The sequence below is a fragment of the Jaculus jaculus genome, chromosome 3 (genome assembly GCF_020740685.1).
Source record: "Jaculus jaculus isolate mJacJac1 chromosome 3, mJacJac1.mat.Y.cur, whole genome shotgun sequence".
Classification (NCBI taxonomy): Eukaryota; Metazoa; Chordata; class Mammalia; order Rodentia; family Dipodidae; genus Jaculus; species Jaculus jaculus.
In genome coordinates, this window is record NC_059104.1 from 184680837 (window position 1) to 184706379 (window position 25543).

The 25543-nt window shown below is 44.8% G+C and overlaps 1 protein-coding gene across 1 annotated transcript; it reads right to left on the reverse strand.

Annotated features, from left to right (window-relative positions):
• Positions 1 to 1672: 1672 nt before the first annotated feature.
• Tph1 (tryptophan hydroxylase 1) lies at positions 1673 to 25543 on the reverse strand. The gene is made up of 11 exons (XM_004650822.2): positions 25486 to 25543; positions 21589 to 21729; positions 14652 to 14835; positions 13701 to 13801; positions 11434 to 11501; positions 11116 to 11312; positions 8468 to 8603; positions 7717 to 7843; positions 4595 to 4690; positions 3775 to 3908; positions 1673 to 1847 (listed from the first exon to the last, which is right to left on the reverse strand). The coding sequence occupies exons 2-11, from the start codon at positions 21703 to 21705 to the stop codon at positions 1673 to 1675; spliced, it is 1335 nt and encodes a 444-aa protein (XP_004650879.1). The 5' UTR covers positions 21706 to 21729; positions 25486 to 25543.

A 25543-nucleotide genomic window follows, 5' to 3' on the forward strand; every position in this document is an offset into this window, starting at 1 on the left:
AATTCCCTCCCGGCTCTCCCTCATAGTGCTGAAAAGTGCTCTGAGAGAGGCTGGAAAAATAACATTTGCCAACAGATTGATTAAGCAGAAGATCCTGTCAGTTACAAAGTCAATCAGCTGAGCAAAAAGTAAACGCTCGTGCAATAGTGGCACACAGCCAATGCAGGTAACCAACCACACACAGACTGGACATGAGAGCCACTCAGTGGGGAGAACTCATAACTGGTTTTGGGATCCAAGCCAGATTCCCTAGAAGAGGAAACCAAGAGGCTCTAGAGAGAACGTCCACTTCTCACTAAGAAGAGTGGGCATACACATTGATACATCTTTCTAATGACTAGGGTTAGCCCTTTTATTCAAACTGTTCTTGCTTTTGGTTGGAGAATCTGTTCTGTTTTACAGTTGGAGAATACAGAGGAGAGCAATAGCTCAAGCTGGCTTAGAACTTCCCATGTAACCCAGATTCGTCTCAAACTGATAGCAATTCTCCTGCCTCAGTCTCCCAAGCATTAGAATTTGGGGAGTGAGCCACCACAGCCATTTCAGACTAAGCTACTGCTGTAACCCCAAAGATACTGTATTTGATTTGTTTCATATTTTTACTTACTCACTTGGGGGGGGGTAGGGAGAGAGAATGGGCATATCAGGATCTCCAGCCACTGCAAAAGAACTTCAGATGCATTCACCACCTTGTGCATCTGGTTTACATGAGTCCTGGGGAATCGAACCTGGGTTCTTTGGTTTTGCAGGCAGGCACCTTACCACTAAGCCATCTCTCCAGCCCTTGATTTGGTTTTTGTTGTTTGTTTTCATTTGTGAAGCAGGTGCTTACTATATGATTTTGGTAGGTCTGGAACTCACTATGTCACCAGAGTGGCCTCAAACTTGTGGTGATCCTCCTGTCTCTGCCTCCCATATTCTGGGATCACAGACATGCATCACCACACCCAGCTAGACAGTGGAGACCAGGCTACTTCCTGGGCACAGATCTCTATACTTCTGCTCATGCAACAGACAGCTGGTCTCCTTTAAGGTTAGGTGTGTGAACTCGACTGTGTTTAGCACAAATTCAGTGAAAAGGAACAGATACAGATAACAATAGCCTCCAGATAATCAAAGTGATCATGAAAGGTCATCTTGATCAAGGAAGGACTGGGACAAAATGTCAGGACATCAAGTGATCATGTTGGAACTGAGAGGGAATCCAGTTCCCTCCCAGCTCTCCCTCATAGTGCTGGAAAGTGCTCTGAGAGAGGCTGAAAAAATAACATTTGCCAACAGATTGATTAAGCAGAAGATCCTATCAGTTACAAAGTCAATCAGCTGAGCAAAAAGTAAACGCCCGTGCAATAGTGGCACACAGCAATGCAGGGAACTGAAACTAGCTCTCTCCATGGAGTCAAGTAAGATTTCTATTAAAATGTGCATTCAGTGAAATGCAGGTTTTGTAAATTACATTTCATTAAAGAAGATGCCCAAAGTCATAACAAAGTTAAGAATGGCAGTAGTTAGAGAGTGCACAGACATCTGAGTGATTCAATAAGGATCTGTGTTAGAACAGGGCTTAGCCAGTCGCTGCTGCTCCTCCAGCAGCAGGTCTTGGGGGAAGCATGAGGTGTCCCACAAGCTCTGAGGCAATGCTCAGATGCGTTCTGGACGAGGGCAATGACCATCACATGCTCAGCTGCCTGCTGACCTTGGCTAGGGCGTCACTGACGACATCCAGATCGTGCTGCAGCTCATTCACAGCGCTGGTTATGCTCTTGGTGTCCTGCAGGATCTGAACACTCTGGGTGTAGGGGTTATACTTCACTCCAAACGGACGCTTAACTGTTTTGGTAAATTCTCTATGGAAAAGTACAAGTAAGAGACCAGTAATTCCAGTGAGGGTAGGTGATGGACATGAAATAAGCAGCAGCAGACAGGTATGTGATCATGAAGTGGTCTTTCCTCCCTCTCCTTCTTCCCCTCCCTTCCTCTCCTGCCTCCCATCTTCTCTCTCCCTCTTCCTCCTCTTTCCCTCTCCCCTCCCTCCATCTTTTCCACCCTTTCTTCCCAGTGCTGGGAATTAACCCCAGGCCTCAAGTCAGGAAAATGGCCTAACAGGGAGCTACAACCCCCACCCATCTCGACCTCACTAAGGACACCAACCATAATGCTTTATCATCAGCGGATAGTGACATCAATTCCCCACATAGTAGCAGATTCCTCAGTGGTACCTTACATAAATATACCTTCACACGGATGGAGGAGGGGAGAGAAGGAGGGAAGTATGGGAGGGAGGAAGACAGCCAGAGACAGAGGAGAGAACATGCAGGGAGAGTCCCACCCTCTGCATGTATTCTTTTCCTGTTAGAATGTTTTCTTCCAGCTTCCTCCCCAGTGACTTGGACTCTTCCCTTTCTTTAGCATTAATATTCTGCCTCTTTTATCAAGCCAGTATGTCAGCCTCTTACTTGGCCCCCTCCAAAACAATCCTGTTCTGGACCCCTAAGGCTAACTGCACAGCTGAGGAGAACCGTATACAAGTAGCGACTAAAATCAAGGTCCCTCACCACCTGGTCTCCCCCAGGGAACCATTGCAGCTTCACACAAATGTCTTATTGCTAGAAAAGGCCCGGCTGGTATTGTTATTTGGTTCAACGTATGGCCTAACTCCCTACCAACAGTAACTCGTGTTAGGTAAGGAAGGCCTTCAACTCCTATGTCCCTGTCCTCACAATGTCACCATGTGGCTGCCTCCACCAAGTGACATGTTCTCCTTGTGCTTCCACAGCCTTTCCTTTCCCACTACCTCTCAGCTCAGGCTTTTGTTTTTACCTGAAGTTCACAAGAATCTCCCAAAAAGTGTCTCTGCCTCCAACATCCTCTTTTCTTAGGTACATACTGAGCTGATTATGAGTGAAAGTAGAGCTCTGATTGCACTTAAACATCTCCCCTACCTTCCTTACCTTTTTCCATGATGTGTCTCAGCCTAACACCTGACACAGCTAAAGTCTAGCAACCCTTCAAGTCATTTCTCACCTGTCCTTCTGCTTTCTCTGACACCCCAACTGACACAATAGTCTTGAATAAGATGTTTCAGGACATGTTTCATCTCTGTCTCTTTCTTGTCACTTTCCATAGTTACATAGTGCATCCTTTATTTTTTCTACTAAACTATAGTCTTGGAAGGAATGGGAAGAAACCAGTTCCTCAATGTAGCAATTGATATTTGCAAGTATTTACAATATACTCTACATGATGGATGTATCACAGGAGGAGGCTCCTGGCGGGTATGTTATGGGGGAGGCTCCTGGTGGGCATGCTACAGGAAGAATTTCCTGGTGGGTTTGCTTCAGGGAAGGCTCCTGGTAGGCGTATTTTACAGGAAGGTCCTCTAGTCGGCATGGTACAGGAGAGGCCCTGGCATGTGTGTCACAAAGGAGATTCTTTTTTTAAAAGTTTTTTGTTTATTTTTATTTATTTATTTGAGACAGAGAGACAGAGAAAGAGAGTGAGAATGGGCGCGCCAGGGCTTCCAGCTACTGCAAATGAACTCCAGACACATGTGTCCCCTTGTGCAACTGGCTAACATGAATCCTGGGGAATCGAGCCTTGAACCGGGGTCCTCAGGCTTCACAGGCAAGTGTTTAACCACTAAGCCATCTCTCCAGCCCACAAAGGAGGAGCTTTATAGGAGCCTAGCTGCTCACATTTGTCATTTGTTGCTGTCACTGGGTCTAACTTGTTTTTGGGGGGGGAGTGAAAAAGCATGGGTAAAATATACTTTACCTCATCTTCTCCTTTGCATCTTCAAAGCTCTCAGATACAAAGTAGACATCCTGAAATGTTGTGATGAGACATTCTTGTTTGCAGGTAATCTTGGGGTCAAAGGGCTTTACTTTGGCATGTCCAGAAAGTGCGTGCTACAGGACAAGGAGCCAGTGAATTAAAGAAAGCCATCTGTTTTCATGCCACAAATGCCAGAGTTTGCATGCCTCTTAACTATGCAATGGCTCCAATCTACAACCTCAAACATTTCCTGTACCTTTGTTTAACCCAAGGTATGATACAGAAAAACAAACGACTTTTTGTCCCCCACAAGTGCCACAAAAACATTCCAGTGATTTTATTCTGTCTCTTGTCCCCATATGAGAGGCATCCAAGGCTATTTTATGTGTGTGTTTATTTCTGCACTGTGGCACTCACTTGCTACACAGCGCTGGTTATGCTTAACTTGTGTCCACCACCAGGGGGCAGACTCCTTGAGAGCAAGAAAGTACCTTGGACAGTGGTAGGCACGGCTCCCTCAACAAAGTTCACTCATTCAAAATAAATCTCAATTCTCTATTAGATACAGAAATTACTGCTCATATCCCAGAAATGGAAACAGTAATATTTGTAATCACAATCTTTAAAGAACTTTCTATTTAAAAGATTCCTTATATTTTTTCCAGAAAATTTAGGAAATGAGAAAAATGTCATCAAATAATGTTTACCACCACCTCAACTATTTTGTATAGTAAGCTCTTGCTCAAACAAAAAGGCAACGATTTCAGGTTGGATCGATATTAAGTAAAGACCACTGTGTGCAAAGACTGACAGCTCTTACTTTTAGTTCACTGATGGAAGAAAGCAAGCCAGCACCGTAGACTCTCAGCTGCCCGTCCTGTTTACACAGCCCGAACTCCACAGTGAAAAAGTAGCACTGCAGAAGGACGACGAGGTTATTTCCCATCCTGAATATCTTCACATAAAATTTAAACATCTCTTCTTCTACTTGTATTTATTTATGAGCAGAGGGAGAGTGGGTGAGTAAAGGAGAGAAAGAAAGAGAATTGTGCACCAGGGCCCCTCGCTGCTGCAAATGAACTGTGGATACATGTGTCACTCTGGCCATCTGGCTTTACGTGGGTACTAGGGCTTTAAACTCGGGCCAGCAGGCTTTGCAAGCAAGTGCTTTTAATCGCCGAGCCATATCTTCAGTGCTTAGTCACTGACCCAAAGTGTGTCCAATATAAAGCCCCAAATATCCAGCCTGGAGATGGCTTAATGGTTATATGGTGTTTGCCTGCAAAGCCTAAGAACCCAGGTTCAATTTCCCAGTACCTACATAAGCCAGATGCACAAGGTGATGTATGCACCTGGAGTTCGTTTGCAGTGGCTGGAGGTCCTGGTGTTCCCTTTCTCTCGCAAATAAATAAATAAATTCTCCAGCCTGGTTCACAAGTCTTTCCATAATCATCAGTTTTAGGATTTGTTCTGCAGACTATTATATGCAATTAAAAATTAGCAAGGATCCCAAAGATCTTGTGAGTGTGTACATTACAGCTAATTCTACTAATCATATTAAAAGTTAAAACCGCTGGGGATGGTGGCACACACCTTTAATCCTAGCACTTGGAAGTCAGAGATAGGAAGATCGCCATAAGTTCAAGGCCACCCTGAGACTATGTAGTAAATTTCAGGTGAGCCTGGGCTAGAGTGAGACCCTACCTTGAAAAAGAAGTTAAAAGCAAAAACCAACTTCAAATTTTACAATTACTTTTAAATATAGTGATTTTAAATATAGTATGATAACATAAGTAACACTTTAATGAAATCACATTTTACAAAACAAGTGAGAAAAGTGGTATTGTTTTACATTGTTATACATTTTTTAAACTTTTTTTAAAATTTATTTATTTATTTGAGAGCGACAGACACAGAGAGAAAGACAGATAGAGGGAGAGAGAGAGAATGGGCGCGCCAGGGCTTCCAGCCTCTGCAAACGAACTCCAGACACGTGCGCCCCCTTGTGCATCTGGCTAACGTGGGACCTGGGGAACCGAGCCTCGAACCGGGGTCCTTAGGCTTCACAGGCAAGCGCTTAACCGCTAAGCCATCTCTCCAGCCCACATTGTTATACTTTTTAATATTTTGATATATTTTATTTATATATTTACTTGAGAGTGATATAGATAGAGAGGCAGAGAGAGAAAGAATGGGCCACCGGGGCCTCTACCCAGGGCAAACGAGCTCCAGACACATGTGCCATCTTGCACATCTAGCTTATGTGGGTACTGGAGAATCAAACCTGTGTCCTTAGGCTTCACAAGCAAGCACATTAACCACTAAGGAATCTCTCCAGCCCTTAATTTTAATTTTTGACAAATTATAATCCTATATAGTTACTGGATATACAGCTTGGAATGACTGAACCAGACTAATTGACAATATTGTTACAAATCTTTCTAATATCTGACAAGACATTATTTAGTGTGTGCCTAAAAGACAAATGTATTAGCATGCTTGCTTCAGCACTTAACCTGTTACAATCTGTTGTTTTGTTGTTTTGGCTAAAGTATATGAAGACATGCTGGCTTTACTCAGTTACATAGCTAGGAAAGGGCTGAGTATTTTAATAGCCTTTTCAGATAAATGTGAGTATTTTTTTGTGTACATATGTAATATGCAGTGTATGTTTGTGTGTGTGATATGTGCATAGATGTGTGTGCCCTCATGAGAAGGCAGGCAGCAAGGACATTCTTCTGCCTTATTTCCCTAACACAGCCTCTTACTGAACCTGATGATTTTTCAGTTAGACTGGCTGGCCAGGGAGCACCAGCGGTCCTCCAGCCTCTGCCCCTTACAGACCTGCATGCCCATATATCTGGCTGTTTGCAGGGGTACTAGGGTTCTGATTCAGGCCTTCCTGCTTGCACAGTAAGCTCTTATCTGATGAGCCATCTCCCTGGGCATGGATACCGTCTTTGAACTACATCAAGACTCAACACAGGGGAGGGCCTTAAAGTTCAGCTGCCATGTGGAGTCTGAACTCAGTAAAACTGCACCAAAACACACTTTGCACTTTGGATCTTTTACCTCAAGGACACCGTGAAAGGTCGGAGGGACTCACAGGGTGCCTAGACCACCGTTTAAGCAGACGGTGGGGTTGGAGAGATGGACGCAAGAGTGCAATGCTGCACATGTGCGCAAGGGGGCGCTCGCGTCTGAACCTCGTTCACAGAGGCCAAAGGCCCTGGTGCGACCATTCTCTTATCTGTCTCTGCCTCCTCCTCCCTCTCTCTGTCTAGAAAATAAAAATAAAGGTTTCTTTGCCTTAAAATTTTTTTGAAAAAAACGTAGACAGTACACGACCTCCCCCGCCCTCACTCTCGCTCCAACTTCTGCTTCTCCAGACACACGGAGAAACTTGTTCCTTGGGCTCTCACCCTGGGATGCTTTGCTCTGCTTTCTTGGCACATAAAAGCATCGCTGACGTTCGTCAGCTGGTCCAAATGCCCCTCCCAAAGAAGCTGTCCCCGGACTGTTCTCTGCAGCCCCAGGCAGGCCACCTGCTCTTTACTTCACCCCCTGCACACATGACTGTCTCCCCCGGAGTGCCTCAGCTTCCTGCGCCCGAACCAGGCCTTGCTCACTTGCCGGGACAGTGTAACCAGGACCAAAAAGGCATTTTAGCATAATTTTTAAGGAATCTATCTCTCTCAGAAAATAGAAAGTGTAAAAACTAGTGACATTACATCAATCCTGTGTTTCACCATCATTTCTAAAACTCATTTTGAGAAACATTAAAGTGCATACCTTCCTTTAATGTTGCTTAAATTCATAAAGCTTTTTGAGCTAAAAATTCTAATGATTGTTTTTAAATACGAACTTGTAAAGTACTCAAATATTCATACACCATGCCCAATCAAAAATTACAAAGATAAACAGTTATTTTGAGATTTATACCGTTGCCAGTTTTTGAATGGTCTCCTCTGAAGCTCCAAGGGAAGCCAGGCCAATTTCTTGAGAGAACTGAGCAAAACTAGGTTCAGCCAAGAGAGGAACATGACCTAAAAGTTCATGGCACGTATCTCTGAAACAGAGGTGCAAGTTGTGATGCTTATTAGCACAGTGCATGATAAACTGTTCAATCACATCAAATTCAAGCTTACTTTTTTTTTTTGGCTAAGTGCTCAGATGTAACAGATCAGAAAGAATACAAATCCAATAAGAAATGATCTTGTCTTTAAACCTCAGCAACACACACACGGTACGTATCAGATGCACAGGGTCATCCCATGGCCCCCATCAAGTCCCACTCAAACGCCTCCCGGGCAAGGGCCCCGCTGATCACCCTTCGCAACACAACACCTGGAGACGCGCCTCCAGCCCCTCGCCAGGCTTTATTTTTCTCCACAGCACACACCACCATGTCATATAATAGAAACTCCGGTTGTTTGTTTGTCTGCACACCCCCACCAAAATACACGCTCCATAAAGACAAGAGCTTTTGTCTTGTGCTTTTTACAAGCCCTGTGCTTAGAACAGCACCTGACACCTAACAGCGTAGATGGTGATGATAGAGAAGTTTACGAATCACCGGCATTTCTAAATGCTTTCTATATGCTAATTCGTTTGATCCTTGCCCAAAACCACGCATGAGGTAGGGAGTATTGTAGCTGCCACCTGGGAGAAGACCAGCTGAAGAAGCACTTACGGCTCTGGGGTGTAGAGGGGATCCGAGCTGTGTCTCACGTACTGGGTGCAGTGGAACACTCGGAAAGCTAGGCCTGACAGGAAATCTCTCGGCGACAGGTAACCAGCCACAGGACGGATGGAAAACCCCGTGCGCTCTGCAAAGCGAGGACAAAGGTCACTGGCTGCAGCATTTCAGTTCTTCAGTGGCCCAGGGAGAACTTTCACGGAGGCATGGAGACTGCGACAGTCCTGTGTGGACCACAGGACACTAGCGATGACGGAGCGCTGGCCACGGCCAGGCAATGAGTGAGGCCTTTCACACGTCGCACCGCCCCTTGTGCGCACGGCCGAGATGGAGGGTCGCTGTCCTAGCGGTGAAGGCTGTCCCCGTGCACAGCCCGAGGACTGGGCGCAAGGACCACAGCAGGTGAGGGGGGCAGGGTGGGGACGTCTTACACGACTCTTGGCTTCTTCCTTAAAAGGTGGAGGATGCCCCCTAGTCTTACTTTCTATTGGTAAAAAGTATTTAAAAGGCACTTTTTTAACCCCTGCACCCTGTTGGTGGGGGTATTAACTTGTGCAGCCACTAAAAAAGTGCGAATACCATATGACCCAGCTATCCCACTCCTGGGCATGTACCCAAATGACTCAATAGCCTACCACAGGGTTACTAGCACATCTGCGTTTCTTGCTGCATTCCTCACAGTAGCCAGGAAATGGAACCAGCCTAGATGTCCATCAAGAAGTGAGTGGATGGCCGGCCGTGGTGGTGCACGCCTTTAATCCCAGCACTTGGGAGGCAGAGGTAGGAGGACTGCCATGAGTTCAAGGCCACCCTAAAACTACATACTGAATTTCAGGGCAGCCTGGGCTAGGGTGAGACCCTACCTCAAGAAACCAAACAATAAAAGCAAAAAAGAAGTGAATGGATGAAGTGTGTCACATACACAATGGAATTTTATATTCAGCCATAAAGAAAAATGAAATAATCACATCTGTAGGAAAATTGTCACAACAGGAGATCACTGTGTTAAGTAAAATAAATCAGACTCAGGAAGACAAACACTGCATGTTTCTCTCATAGGCAGGACCTAGATTTAACTTCAGATGCATGTGTGTATAGGTACAAAACTAGAAAGTGGACAATGAGAACGCGATCTTAAGGGAGGGTTAGGGTAAAGGTCAGCGCAATGGAACACGTGACGTGAAGGCAGAAGGGAAACCATCTGGGAGAAGGAAGGGGACCACAAGACTGAAGGGGAGAGGCACGAGGACAAGGAGTAACAACACGTATTATATGTAACACAGCCCAGCCATGTTTGTATGGTATCTTTAAACACTGATCTTTAAAAGTGTCATTTTTAAATCTATGCTATTTTAAGCCAAGTACTATGTTTTGTAGTCCCTAAGCTGGATGGTGCTTCTACCTCTACTGCATCCCCGCCCCGCAAGACTGCCCACGCGCAGGGAAGAGGCCCGAGTCGGGCTCCAGCCCCTCAGGAGACGCCGCGCGTATGCTCCACGTCGCCCTGCCGGCCAGCCCCCCGCAGCACTAGTGCCCGCTTCCATCCAGTTCCTCTGTACTCAGATGCTCCATACCTGATGGGCAGAACGCCTACCTAATGCCTCTCTCCACAATGACAGAAGTGCTCTCTATGTGTGCTGCCCAAAGGGACAACAACTACCAGCCGCATGTCACTACTGAGCAGTTACAGTGTGGCTAGGGTGAATGAGAAATTTACATTTCAATTTAAACAAAATAGCTTCTAAATAATTAAATGTGCTAATGCTGAATAAATGCCCTTACATCTCCAAGTTAAACACCTAAGCGTCCTTCTACTTATGCTTTTTAAATTCCCTTATAACTTTGCTCACTCTGTTCTTCTCTTGCTCTGGGTTGTCATTCTGCTTCAAATGTGGTGTTCAGCCCTGGATCCAATGTTTCGAGACAGTGTTCGGGAATCCTGGCCTCTCGTGTCTTTCTGCCTCCATCAAAAATGCTGACATGCATGGACAACCTTACTCTCCTATGGGTTCTGTGTACTTCACATCCAGACCTCCGTGGCAAGATGTATCCACTGGTGGCAGGAGGGTTATGGGAGTAACCAGGACATTTATGCCAGTACTGTAAATCTCGCCAAAACTCTGTGGACGGGGACCTAGGCTTGTGGGGGCAGGAAAAATACTGTGGACAGCAGGTCAAATTACCTTCTAAATATCTATGTTTGCTCTCATTGGTTGATACTGCTCACAGCCTAGAACACAGAAGTTTTTAAAAAGATAATTTATTTGTATTTTATTTATTAATGAGAAGGAGAGAGTGGACGTGCCAGGGCCTCCAGCCACTGCAACTGAACTCCAGACACTTGCACCAGCTTGTGTGCATGCTCGGCCTTGCACATACATCACCTTGTGCGTCCAGCTTACGTGGGATCTAGGGCGTTAATGTGGGTCCTTAGGCTTCACAGACAAGTGCCTTAACCGCTAAGCCATCTCTCCAGTCCCAGAAGGGTTTTAGTGAGAGTGGAAGAGACGGGGTGAGTGAGGAGATCAAAATGTATTCTATGCATATATGAAGTTGTCAAATAAAATAAATAAAAAATTTAAAAAGGCTCATGATCAAAGCAGAGTTTAGTGTTCCCTTAAAGAAAACTGACCAGCTGTTACCTTTCAAAAAGTTTGAGACATCTGCCAATTGTGGAATATTATCTTCTCGGTAGTCACAATATTTACAAAGCAAAGGTAAGTTCTTGAGGTATTCTCTGCAGGCATGGGTAGGGTACAGTTTGCTGAGCTCTCGGAAAATGGTTCCCCAAGTCTTAATCTCTTCTTCGGTGAATTCAATCTTGGGGATAGGGTCCCCACTGGCGAGATAAAGAAGAGTTAGTCTGCGTTAGCACTCAACAGAGAGCAGCACTTCTGTGACTTTGTACTTGATCAGCACCAAGTTTACTCCAGTTATTTTGATATTTATAATATACTTACTGCTTATAGTTCATGGCCAACTCCGCAAAATACTTTCGTCTTCTACGGTAGACATTGTCTTTGAAGCCCTGATAATTAAAAATGCATTTGTTAAAATAGTGACAATAAAATACTCAAAAGGACTTCATTATTTTTACTGAAGATATTACTTTAAGGGGCTATGTGACTGACTATGAGCAAGCATTGTCTAGATATTTATGGCCATTTTCATTTTGAAGTCATTGTTCTATGACAACTTTATACTTCAGTGGCCTCAAAGATAAAAAAAAAAATGCTTTATATGCAATGAGACTGTAATGACTACAAAGGTAAAAGTTGGAAGAATGGGGAAAGTTCCATCCTAATTAAATACATGTCTCTTTTATTTTATTTCCCTTAACCATTTGACCACATCTGCAGTCATATTCACCTGTACTAGCAACTGATAATAAAATAGTAGGAATGGGGGTGTAGTTTACAGACAGAACGCCTGTGTAGCATGCCTGAGGCCCTGGGTTTGATGCCCTGAACTGTAACTAATTATACAATCATAACTAATAATATTTGAAATAATGCCTCAACTGTAACCTATCCTTTGATTTTATTAAATATGCAACTGAATTTATCACTGCAGAAACAAACAGTGATAATAAAAACAGAAAAGAGTTCTATTACAATTTATACTTATGGGGCTGGAAGGATGGCTTAGCCATTAAGGTGATTGCCTGGAAAGCCAGGTTCGATTTCCCAGGACCCACATTAGACAGATGCGAAAGAGTATGCGTGCATCTGGAGTTCTTTTGCAGTGGCTGGAGGCCCTGGCACACGCATTAATTCTCTCTCTCTCTTTATCTCTCTCTCCCCCTTTCTCTCTCTTTCCCTCTTTCTCTGTCAAATAAGTAAATTTAAAATATTTAAAAAACAATTTATACTTATGAAAACTATTTAAGCAATATATCATACTGTATCCATTGGCTGATGAGCATCTAGGCTGCTGCCCGTGTTTTGCTATCATGAATCATATGCTGTGTGTGCACATGTTTGGATGTGTGATTTTGGTTCTCTTTGGCATGTACCTGTGAGCCTCGTGGCTTTCAGAAGAAGACAGAGATAATGGGCATACGACACGGATCATCTGCTGACTGAGTATGGGCTTGAAGGTGACAAAGCTAGAGGCAGGGAAGCCAGCTGAGGGAGGTGGCAGCTGGGACAAGTAAGCGACAAAGTTAAGGAGGATGCAGGAGGTAAAACTCAGCAGCATTTGGGAATTGAAAGGCTGACTCTTTTCACCAGTGCGTGCTGGAGTTTCTCGCCTCTGCTCACGCTGCACCTTCCAGAAGTGCCCTTCTTTCCCCTCTGCTGAAACGCGAATGCCTGGTGGGGTTCTTCCTGCTCTGCAGCAGCTGGCAAAGTTCTGGGTGTTTTCAAGCAACTTGCTGATGCTATTTAACACACTTTTACATTGTCTGGCAGATGTCTGTTTATGTGTCTCTGCTGGCTTCCCAACCAGGCTGCAAGCCCTTCAGGGTAAGGACAGCTACCCAGCGGGGTGAGAGAATACACGGATGGGTCGGCACTGCCCACAGTGGCAAGGCCCCACTCACCCAGCAGGCAAGCAGGGGAGGGAGGGAAGCCCAGACCCGTGAGACCCCATGACTTTACCCTCTCCCCTCCTTGCCTGCCAGGGCCCAGAGCGCCCCTGTGCGAGCCTACTGCTCTGGGCTCACTAACCTCCCCCACCCCCAGCGGGCTGCACAGTTTTCCAAGGAAACAGCTTCCCATGCCATCTGCCTAATTAACCATCATGCCAGGCAGCGCAGACTCGTCTTCAGTCCCATTTCAAAATCTCATGCTCGTTTAATATAACCTGACTGCAGACACTGACTCTGGCGATAGCTCAGTAGCAGATGTAACACAGATGTTTTGAAGCCAGTTAGGTTGGACACACTGTTGGTCTTGGTTCCACAATGTGGAGGTCAACCAATGCCTCCTGAAATCTCAGTTAAATGAGGATTCTATTGAGTAGGTAAAACATACTTTCTCAAAAATAAGTTGACCTTACTATTTGGGAAGACGAAAAGAAGTGGTGGGAAGGGGGAGAGGAGACAAGAGAGAGCAATGCGATAACTATGGTCAAAGTACATTGTATGCATATGAAAATACAACAAAATTCATTATTTGGTATAGCTAATGTATGCTAATAAAACATTTATTTTAAAAGCTGCAGGTAATTTTTTAGTTTGGTTCTGAATTCATTTCGTGATTTAGTTTAAAAAAGAAGTCCTTACAGGATGGTCTGCATCCAGTTCTGCTCCATACATCAGGACTCTGTTAGCACACAAGTCCAGGTCAGAAATTTTCTTTGGAAACCAAGGAACAGTTTCCATACCTGCAAAAAAAAAAAAAAAAAAAAAAAGAAATTTAAATTTAATTGAAGTGACAACCTTAAATGAGGCAAAAGGAAGAGGAAATTTAGAAATAAATACATTTGGATCAGGTAACTGAGCTCCAGAAAGGTAAGATAATTCACCCCATGTAACCCATTGCCAGCAGAAGGAAGAGGCCCAACACCCCGTCCTTCTCCAGTGCCTTGCTTCTCCTACCATACTTGGGTTAACAGCAACTTAAGCAGTGGCTGATCATTCAAAACAGACAGCAGGAGGCTCCCCCAGGCGCTCACTCGTCCTTGTTAATGGTGGGTAAGGGGGCTCTTCAGGGGGAGCTGGAATGACAGAGGCCTCAGGAGGTGAGGGGCAGTCAAGGCATTCCGGGCAGCAGCTCTCTGCCAGCCAGAACTGCGGCGCAGCCATGCGTGAACACGCCAACCCTAACAGTGCCCCAGCCACTGTCACATTATCCCAAGAGATTGGATTGAGTATAAATTGTGGCTAAAGTAATCCATTTGTCTTTTGCCTCAAGTAAACCACAAGGAGGCTTTCACATATGGACTCCTCTGCCCGCCATTGCTCTCTGCATAGGTGTGAGCTTGCAAGTCTCTCTCGAGTTCCCACTGCTGTCACGATTTCAAATCACAGATGTTGGACACCGCCAGCATTCGCAGCAGATTCGAATATTCACTTAACGTCTGCTACACGCTGAGCCCTGAGTGTACTAAGTATTGTACTGGAAGGGTCACCTGGGCTTGTGGAGTCATCTCCTACCTCTGCCTCCTGAGTGCTGGGATTACTGGCGTGCGCCAGCCACAAAAGCCGGCTAGTATTTTCACTTTTTAAACTTACCATCCTCCTTCACAGTACAAGTATCTGGTGGATTCACAGAGAGAACATTGGTATGAGACTTCAGCAGGTGAAAAATATCATTCAGTTGTTCTTTGTTGATATCACAATCGACAAATATCTCAAATTCTGAATTTCTTCTCTTTGATTTTCGGGACTCAATATGTAACAGGTTCACATGCTTCTCCTGTGTAAGGCAGAGGGTCAAGATTACAATATCCTCCTTGAGATGCTTGCTTTCATTAGCACTAAGATCCAACTTCATGCATGTCATAATGAGCCGAAAGAGAGAGCTGTTTTTAGTGCTGTCAAGAGCAAAACAATTCCCCTTCAAATATGTAAAACTGAATAAAAAATTGCAAAATCCAACATACCCTTTGAAAACCAGTAAAGCAACATCTGCCAGAGGTCCTCTGGATTACCAGGATTAACTGAAATTTAAACCAAAACTCCAAGTCTTGAGCCAGGCATGGTAGCATGCACCCACAATCCCAGTGCTTGGGAGGCAGAGGCGGAGGATCTAGGAGTTCAAGGAGCCTCAGCTACATGGGACCCTGCCTCAAAACAAAGCAAGCAAGTTTCCTGGATTAAAAAAAAAAAAAAAAAAACCCTTTGGAAAATTCTTACAAATAAAGCTAGCTTCCGGGAAGCTATATTACTATTACTCTTGTGAAATAAAACTTTCCTTAGCAAAAGTGCATTGAATAAAATTAGATAAACAGCTTCAGCCCACAGTGTAGTGCCCACAGGAGGCAGGAGGCTGCTGCTGCTCAGCCTTTTCCCTGTCAGCCTGGGCTCTGGTACTATGATGCAAACCTAGGGGAGGACACTGGTTCTCTTACCAGTGTGGGCATCTGAGGAAAAGCTCTGGGACCAAAATAATCAAACATGAAAAGTAATCACCCGTGGGGTTCTTAATCTAAACAAAATAGAGCTGGTGGTCCTAACGAACTCAATAAGCTCCTGTGCAGAGGCTGCAGTCATGGCTCAGCAGTTACGAGTGCTTCCCACACAAGCACGGGAGCCTGAGACCACCTGACACCAAGACTGCCTGAGCTTGGTTCCCCAACACCGAGAACATGAACAGCTGCACGCGGGCATGAGTGCTTGTAATCCCCATCCTGGAGGGAGCAGAGACTGAGAAACCTCAGGGCTTACAAAAATGGCATGCTCCAGAATCGCTACGAGACTCCTTCTTAAGAAAGCAGGTGGATGAGCACAGCAGGAGGGACACCTCTGCTCTCTGGCCTCTGCATGCGTCTGCACGGGGCATGTGCATCTGCATATATCACACACACCACCTCCCAGACTACACACACGCACAGGCAAGCAAATGCTAAGTCAACATCTGTGCAGATGGGTAAAGGGCTGTGAGGAATGCAAAGAAGGGAAAGATGTGCAAGGAATGTCGGCTTAGGTTGGCTAATACACAGAGATGCAGACCGTGAGCATTCAGGAGCAGAGATGCTCCTAAGCGGGGAAAACACATGTTCGAGAGAACATAAGGGGTTGTGGTTCAGCCTGAAGAATGGGCACAGCAGGATGGTAGAAGGGAAGGACGGGCTCCAAATTGAAGGAAGTGGAGCAGCAAAGGCAGAGGTGAAATAGAAATGAACACGGAGCATGGGCCAAACAAGAAGGGTGGACGACAGGGATGCCCGGAAGTTGAGAAGGCCAAGCTCACTCTGGAGCATAGACTTGGCCACTCATCCAACAGGAGAGAAGTCAGTTAGATAATGTCCTGGAATGGGTCAGGAGTGAAAGAGAACTGCGTTTTGTCTGTGATAGGTATTTATTTATGTGTGTGTGTGTGTGTGTGTATGATGTGTGTATGGGTGTGCACATGTCACAGTAAGCACGGGAAGATCAGAGGACAACCTTGTGTCTGTCCTTATGTGGGTGCTGAGGAGGATGGAACTTGGGTCAGCAGGTTTCTAAGCAAGCACTTTTAGCTGCTGAGCCGTCTCCCCAGCCACCATTCCATCTATTTCTTATGGTGTTTGTTTAGCAATAAATAATGATTCTATAAATATTTTTAAAATAATCACTTGAGTAAGTATTATAAAACTATGTTTGGGAAGAAAAATATGCAAAATTTACAATCCTCCTTAAATAAGCATGTAAATTGAATACTACCAAAATTAAAATCTCAATGGCAATTGGGGACAAATACAACAAAATAGTTTCAATGATTATCCAATAGTTAGGAGTAAAGAATGAGCCTTCTCTTTCAGATATCAGTTATAGGGACAGAGGCTCGCAGCTAGTCAGCGTGCACAGGCCCTGCTGCAGGCAAGTGGACGGGCGCTGCGCGAGCGTGTACATGTGCACACACACTGGTAGTGTGAGCGGATGTCCCCCAGTAGGTACAGACAGGAGTTTTCTCCAAGCTTGTTGCTTAGGTCTCAGGCTGCCTGGCGGGAGGGGGTGTCGCTGTGGGAGGACCATAGGGTCCAGCCCTACTGCTTGTGTGGTGGTGGTTGCTTTTCTCTCGCCAGCGTGGACCTGTGAAAGGGTCCAGTTTCTTCCACCACTACGGAACTTCCCCTCTATCTGTGAGCTTCAGTAACTCACTTACTGCATAACTGCCTGGTTTAGATGTTCATCCCAGCAACCTGAAGCTGTCTACTACACCATCACCACCACGACCACACTACCACATACGTGCACACACGGTAAAACATTTAAAAAAGTTTAAATGGGGCCGGGCGTGGTGGCGCACACCTTTAATCCCAGCACTTGGGAGGCAGAGGTAGGGGGATCAATGTGAGTTCAACCCTAAGACTACATAGTGAATTCCAGGTCAGCCTGGGCTAGAGTGAAACCTTACCTCGAAAAAAAAAAGTTTAAATGGGGGCTGAAGAGATTGCTTAGTGGTTAAGGCACTTGCCTGCAAAGCCAAAGGACCCAAGTTCGATTCCCCAGCACCCATAAAAGCCAGAAGCAGAAGAGGAGGGCACACACTTAGAGTTCATTTGCAGCAGCTGGAGGCCCTAGCACACCCATTCTCTCTCTTTCTCTCTCTCTCTCCTACCTGCCTATTTCTCTCTCTCTCTCTCAAATAAATAAATAAATATTTTAAAAAGTTTAAATGGTTGCCTCCACTTGGTCAAGATAAGTAAAAAGGAATGGGTGTTCACCCAGAACACCTGGTGCAATTAGCAGAATGAATGCACATGGCACAAGGGGAGCCTTAAAAACACAGTGCTGGGAGGGAAAATGTTTATGGCACCGTAACACTTACATAGACTAGTAATGTGTGGGCATATAAGTACTTCCTATTCTAAAGAGCACACTAAATATACCACACACAACATAGAGCTGCCTGGCAAGGGAGAGAAGTGACAGTAAAACAAGACAGGAAGAACACCATAGCAGATGTAGTGTGCTTGAACGTAACAATAGTGCACACATGACTTCACCAACATGACTGACTCAGCTCTCTGCACCCAAGGTTATCACAGAAATAAAACAACTTTAGTTGTTAAACTTTAGTAATGCGCATGCATCTGGAATTCGTTTGCAGCGTCTGGATGTCCTGGCACACCTGTGTTCTTCTTTGCTTTCTCCCCCTCTTTGTCTCTCAAATAAAAACAAAGTATTTTTTTTTAAAAAAGGTACAAAGAAGGCTGGAGAGATGGCTTAGTGGTTAAGGCACTTGCCCGCGAAGCCTAAGGACTCATGTTTGACTCTCCAGGTTCCACGTAAGCCAGATACGCAGTGACACAAGCATGCAAGGTTGCACACGCACACAAAGCGGCACACACATCTGGCGTTTGACTGCAGTGGCCGGAGACCCTGGCGTGCCAATTCTCTCTCTCCCCCTCTCACGTAACAAAAAGGCAGTCTGGCTGGGCATGGTGGGGCACGCCTTTAATCCCAGCACTCAGGAAGCAGAGGCAGAAGGAGTGCTGTGAGTTTGAGGCCACCCTGAGAATACAGAGTGAATTCCAGGTCAGCCTGGACTAGAGTGAGAGCCTACCTCAGAAAACCAGAAAAAAAAAAAAAAAGGAAGTCTGGTCTTGCCTCAAAAAAAAAAAAAAGGTAGAAATTGCTGGCAATGATATACTTTCAGTGACACAGAACTTACCTAGCATGTGTAAGACCCTAACTTTAGCCCCCATGATGGCAATAATAATATAACAAAGATAGCTAATTTGTGGAAGAGGGGAAGAGGTACACAGGATGATGGTATCAGTACCCTTGTTAGAAATAAGAGAAAAAAATGGGTAATGTTTAAAGTTCATAACTGAAGGAAGGGTAAAAGAGCAATACTTATGTTACAACTCAGCACCAAAGAGGCAAAGAAGAGAAGTAGATGAAAGAATTGCACATATGTTATATGATTTGCTTTTCATCAAAACTCTTCTAGATTATTTGTTAGTATTAACTTTTTTATTCTATTTTTAAGTGATTATATAATAGTATGCTATATGGATATGAACTTGACTTTAATAATTTTTATTTATTTATTTATTTGAGAGCAACAGACAGAGAGAGAATGGGCGCGCCAGGGCTTCCAGCCTCTGCAAACGAACTCCAGACGCGTGCGCCCCCTTGTGCATCTGGCTAACGTGGGACCTGGGGAACCGAGCCTCGAACCAGGGTCCTTAGGCTTCACAGGCAAGCACTTAACCACTAAGCCATCTCTCCAGCCCTGAACTTGACTTTAAAGATAGTTAACATGCAGGGCTGGAGAGATGGCTTAGTGGTGGTTAAGGCACTTGTCTGCAAAGCCTAAGGATCCAAGTTCAATTCCCCTGAACCCATGTAAACCAAAGGCACATAGTGGTGAATGCATCTGAGTTCGTTTTCAGTGGCTGGAGGCCCTGGAATGCCCATTCTCTCTTTCTCTGTCATAAATAAATCCCAGTACTTGGAAGGCTGAGGTAAGCAGATTGCTATGAGTTTGAGGCCAGCTTGAGACTACATAGTGAATTCTAGGTCAGTCTGGGCTAGAATGAGATCCTACCTCAAAAAAAAAAAAAACACCAAAACAAAACAAGATGGCCTTGTGAACTTTAGCTGGGCATGGTGGCTTACACCTTTCATCCCAGCATTTGGGAGGTTGATAGGAGGATTGCTATGAATTCGAGGCCAGCCTGAGACTAATTCTAGGTCAGCCTGGGCTAGAGCAAGACCCTCCCTCAAAAAAAACCAAAAACTAAAAATAAAAAATTAAAAAAGAGACAGTTAACAGATATCGACTGTTCACTTTGTACCACCCTAAGCACTTTAAGCAGTCTTAACAGTGACCTTGAGGCAAGCAGAATTTGCTCTCATTTTATAGAAAAATGTAGAGAGACTAAGTCACTCGTAACTTAGCTAATAAGCAACAAATAAAGGATTTGAATACAGGTGCTCTGCTTCCATAGTTCGTAAGCTTAACCACCTTAGGATAAGCAGTTTGTTATAATTTTTAGTTCCTATACCCAAATCTTTGTATTGCTAAGCCTTTAAACTGGGTTAGGTGTCCCAATCCAATGTCACAGTACTGGGTACTTCCCTCTCAGGTCACTTAACACACAAGTAGTTATGTGCTTATTGCAAACTACTTGTTCACTGTCTGTCTTCTCATCTGAATTATGCCCTCGGTGAGGGTGGGCTCCATGCCTAGATTGTTCACATCCATACCTTAAGTGTTGGGCCTTGAGAGGCCCGGAGGTGAGGCCTAGTGGAACTTCCTGAGCCTAGCTAAAGTTTGTCTCTGGCCAGCTATGACTCAGCAGGGCGCCAAATTGCCTCTGGCCTGCTACTTCTGCAAAAAAGTTAGAGTTCCTGGCACACTTAGGACCAATCATTTCAAAAACTGCGGTATGCTATTGGCCCTTACTCCTCATCCCCTCCTGAGATCCCGCCTTCGTTCTCAACGCTGTATCAACATGTGCCTGTCACAATAAAGTGAGATCCTGCTTCGACAAGTCTCCGACTCAGTGTGGTTCTCTCCGGTGACTAGGAGGGGTCTGGGTCGTGGACACTCACCAGCCCGCTCAGTCCCAAGAGAGAGCGGTAGGACCGCCTCTCCTACAGCCCGACCTGCCGGAGGGCTGGCATTTAGTGCCCAGCCCAGCACCCTGACATACAGTAAGTATTCAATAAATGTTCGTCTCTACCTGACTCTCCCATAGTCAATCAAGCTAGATGCATGAAAGTGAAATCATTGGGTCAAAAAATATAAATAGGTGAGGCCAGGTGTGGTGGCACATGCCTTTAATCCCAACACTCGGGAGGCAGAGGTAGGAGGAGTTTTATAGCTGGGTTGGGGCGATGGCTCAGCAGTTAAAGGCATTTCTTACAAAGCCCGCCAGCACAGGTTAAAATACCCAGTACCCACATAAAGCCAGATGTTCAAAGTGGAGCATGTGTCTGGTGTTCATTTGTACTATAAGAGGCTCTGGCATGCCCATATTGGCTCTCTCTTATTTTCCCCTCTCCTTCTCTCCCTCCCCTCTCTTAAAAATAAATAAAAATATTCTTCAAATATGAATATTTGAGTCATTATGACAAAGTTTCCACTTTATACCAAGTTATCCTCACACTAAAGATGTACTTGAGGACCAAATGAAGTTATGATGGTAGAGAATGATATAATTGAAGAATCACTGCTACTTAAGCTATCTGAACAATCATTAAGTATACTATTAATAATACCAACAAATATATCATTAATAGGATATGATCATGCACCATTAAATATGAGCTATTTCTATGTAGCTGAGGCCCATGCAGCGCCTCTTCTCATTTCTTTGTAGCTATTTGCATCTACTCTTCCGGAGCTGCTCCATCACCTGCCTGTTTGTTAGTACTGAGCAAATGTATTAAAAATGCTAGTTCTTAAGAATTTCTGTAGACTATCTCCAAGGAATGTACTAACACTTAAGCTATAACTTTTGAGACTCACTTTGGAAGGGCTTTATGAAAAAATATGGAGAATCCATACCTGGAAGATTTTTAGTGCTTTTATAAGTCCTCCAACTTCATTCTTTAAGGAAAAAATGAGAGTTGCTCTTCCCTTGTCTGGGGGAGGGTCTTTGTTCTCCTTATTGTCTTCAATCATAGTGACTCCGAAGAAACTCTAAGACTTAAATATGGAGACAGACAAACGGTAAGTACAGAGTCGTGCAACTGCCACCATGCTGGGTAACTCAGGGCATGGGAGACTCTCCACGTTTCTGCTTCTTTGTCTACAAAGCCCAGGAGTGCAGATGTGCTTTGCAAGGCTGCGTGAAACCAATGACGGTAAGACACCACCTGGCACAGTGCCTAGAGTGAAGCAGGGATCTACTACATGTTAGTAGTTGCTGTTTTCTTCTTTCTAATCCACTCCCTCTTTCAGCACACTGGCCAAGCCCTCCATCTCCTCACAGTCTTCCTGGTTAACACAGCCTGGTGCCAAGGACTCTTCCTCTTTGAAGGTCTACCTCACAATTTTAGTACTTCCTCATACTGGGTCTTGAGTAGCTTCCCAAAACGCGTTATTTGTATATATCCTGTGTCCTATTATTCCAGAGCAGAAACAAGACTGTTTCTTGAATAACCTCAAGGGCAAGGATAGCTGATAACCACGTGTCTCCTTCTCTTTCTGCCCATGGAGTGCCTCTCCAACATTGGTCTTAGAGCCTTTTCAAAACTAGCCTACAAGGGCTACATGATTATAACCTAGAGGTACAGACAGTGTAGGGATAAAAGTAGGAAGTGAAAACTCTGAATTGGTGATTTTCAATTAAGAGATTCACACCTGAGAAATAAAATTTGGTATCCTAAATGAAAACAACACATCAAATATTTCATGTGCATGTGGAATGCACATGCATATGCATGTTCATCGATGTATATGCATACTCACATATGTGCATGCACATGTGGAATTCAGAGGACAACCTCGGGTGTCATCCTCAGGTACACAGTACACCTTTTGAACCAAGGTCTCTCACTGGTCTAGAGCCATCAGTTAAGCTACACTGGCTGGCCAGCAAGCTCCGCGGACCTGCCTGTCTCCCCTCCACAGCACCAAGACTGCAAGCAGTCACCACCTGTGGTCGTTTGAATAGAATAGATGGCCCCCAATATATTCAGTTGTTTGTTTGTAGTTTGCATCTGCAGCCACCTGCCTGGAGGCAGTGTTACCTAGTGATCTTAAGGAGTGGTGGTGGGTTTCAGATTTAAATCTAAAGATATGCAAAGTGTGCCTAGCTGGAGTTCTTGAAGTGTGCTGTGTGGCTTTTGGCTTGTACTTCTCTCTCTCTTTCTGCTTGGACCTGTGAAGGCAGGCCAGTTTCTTCTGCCATTTTGGAACTTCCCCTGGATGTGTAAGCTTCAATAAATACCCCTTCCTCCATAACTGTGTCTGGTCTGAAAGTTCATTTCAGTGAACCTGAAGCTGTCTGCTACACCACCATACCCAGCTTTTTCACATGGGTTCTGGGGACTGAACTCCTCATGTGTATGAGGCAAGCACTTTGCAGGCTGAGCTCCCTCCCTGGGCTCCACATTAAGGATTTATTCTTAGTTAACCCTTCACAGTTTTCTAGTTTGTGCTATAATTCTCACAGAGATAGAGTAACAATCTTAAATGACACAACTGTGCCCACTGTCTTTCATCTGCTCCACTAGCTGACCCAAGCTGGCAGCATCACTCTTGGGCAGGCAGGGTGGTGGCAGTACGGGAGCCTGGCCTGACCTCCAGGGCAGCTGCCTTCTGTATTCCTTAGCATGTACCACAGCCCTCCAGTTCTCAACAAGTCACAGCTGCAGGTGGAGCTTCATTCCGTGAGTATCTGACTTTTCTCTGTCGAATGAGACTGGGAGCTGCATGGTGACAGGTTCCCATTGCTTTTACTTAACATCTGTGTCCCCAGTACCTGGCAGACTCTGCACATAAACACCACCATTCCATGATGTAGAGTTAATAATAAATCAATGACTAGGCTGGGGAGATGGCTAAGTGGCTAAAGGATCTTGCTTGCAAAGCCTACTGGCCAGGGTTCAATTTCTCTGTACCCACGTAAAGCCAAATGTTCAAAGTGCTGTATGCAGCATATAGAGTTTTCAGGGGCAAGAAACCCTTACCCACTCATTCCCATATTCGTCCTCTTTCTCTCTCCTTGCAAATAAATAAATAATAAAAATCAATGAAGAAGCACGCCTTTAATTCCAGCACTTGGGAGGCCGAGGTAGGAGGATCACCAATAGTTCGAGGCCACTCTGAGACTACACAGTTAATTCCAGGTCAGCCTGGACCAGAGTGAGACCTACCTCGAAAAACAAACCAAAAAAATTCATCCCACTGAAATCTGGCAGGAAAAGGATGGTGATGCAGAATGTTTGCCTAGTATGTACAACAACTCTGGGTTTAATCCTCAGCATTGGAGTTAAAAAAAAAAAAAACAACAGTCGTACTAGATGGAAGTGACTATATTAATTATTCTGCTATCTGTTTAGAAAGCTTTCTTGAAGATGTGTTTAAAAGGGATCTTTAGGACAGGAGAGATGACTTAGTAGTTAGGGCACTTGCCCACAAAACCAAAGGACCCAGGTTCGATTACCCAGGACCCATGTAAGCCAGATGCACAAGGTGGCACAATCATCTGGAGTTCATTTGGAGTGTCTGGATGCCCTAAAGTGCCCATTCTCTTTCTCTTTCTTTATCTGTCTCCCTCCCTCACCCCTCTCTCTTAAATAAATAAATAAATAACTTTAAAAAGAGAACTGGAATCTGCCAAATGTCTACAATAACACTCAAAAGAATCATTCCAGTTATTCTCATGAAAATGGATGGGAATGATATCCAGTTTACCCATGAGAAAACCAGAGCTTAGAGAAAACAACCAGTCCATGGCCACATCACTAGAGGAGATGGAAACATATTTACAATGAAGTCTCTGAAATTGTGGTACATCTTTATGCTTTTCTGAACATTCTTGGGGTGAACTGGGTGAAAGCAGTCCCTAGGGTAACGCCACATGTTCATAACACAGCAGCTCTTCTTTCCTGCACTCAGCAATCTCAAAGGCCTTTTCACAACCTCAGTATTTTCTCTGATATGCTTTTCCCTCCTACCCTTTCCTCTCCCTGGAGGAGACCCCCCCAAAACACACACACGAACAGCCTAGAAAAATAAAAGGCTACAAAATGACTGAGACACACTTGTTGGAATCAATGCCTTATTAAGAAATAAGAATATATACATATATATAATTTAAAGTGACACCCTGACTGAAACAATGCCAGCTAGTCCCTTTCCTCTTTTCTTGAAAGGCAGGGGCTCAACCTCAAAGTCAGGGAGGAAGCCTCCTACTGTCCTTCCTCACCCGAGGAAAGATGCACCAGTGTGCAGGACACAGCCCTGGACAGAAGACATACCGAGGTCAGCTGATCGGCTCCCCTTGGTAGACTATGGTCAAGGTGTTTACACTGACCAGCTCCCCAGTTTAATCGGTAGGAAGTGAAATTTGTATTTGTTCCACCTAGGAAGCACAAGCATGATTGAACGCCATTGCTTGAAGACACGAGTTAAGCTATACGGAGGACTGCTGTGCAGAGAATCTCCAGGGGCTTTCTTTTCTAAACAGGAGGGGGTAGGAATACAAATGAAAGTGGAGATGAAACACAAAAGAAAATACAAATTTAAAACGTCACTGCAGGAAATAAGGGAACTGGCAGGAAAGGATGCATCTGTACATGTACACATTAATTACAAACTGAGCCACCGATCATAACTTCGCAGGAACATATATAGACAGGCACACACTTCCCCCTCCAAGAGAGCAAAATCAGAGCACCGATGGGGAGTTCATTTCAAAACTCTGAAAAATCAGTTCGTCGGGGTTAAGCTTACCGGGATGGGCGCGGGGTGACCCTCGAGGGCCCGCGACTTTCGGGCAGGCGGCGCTCGG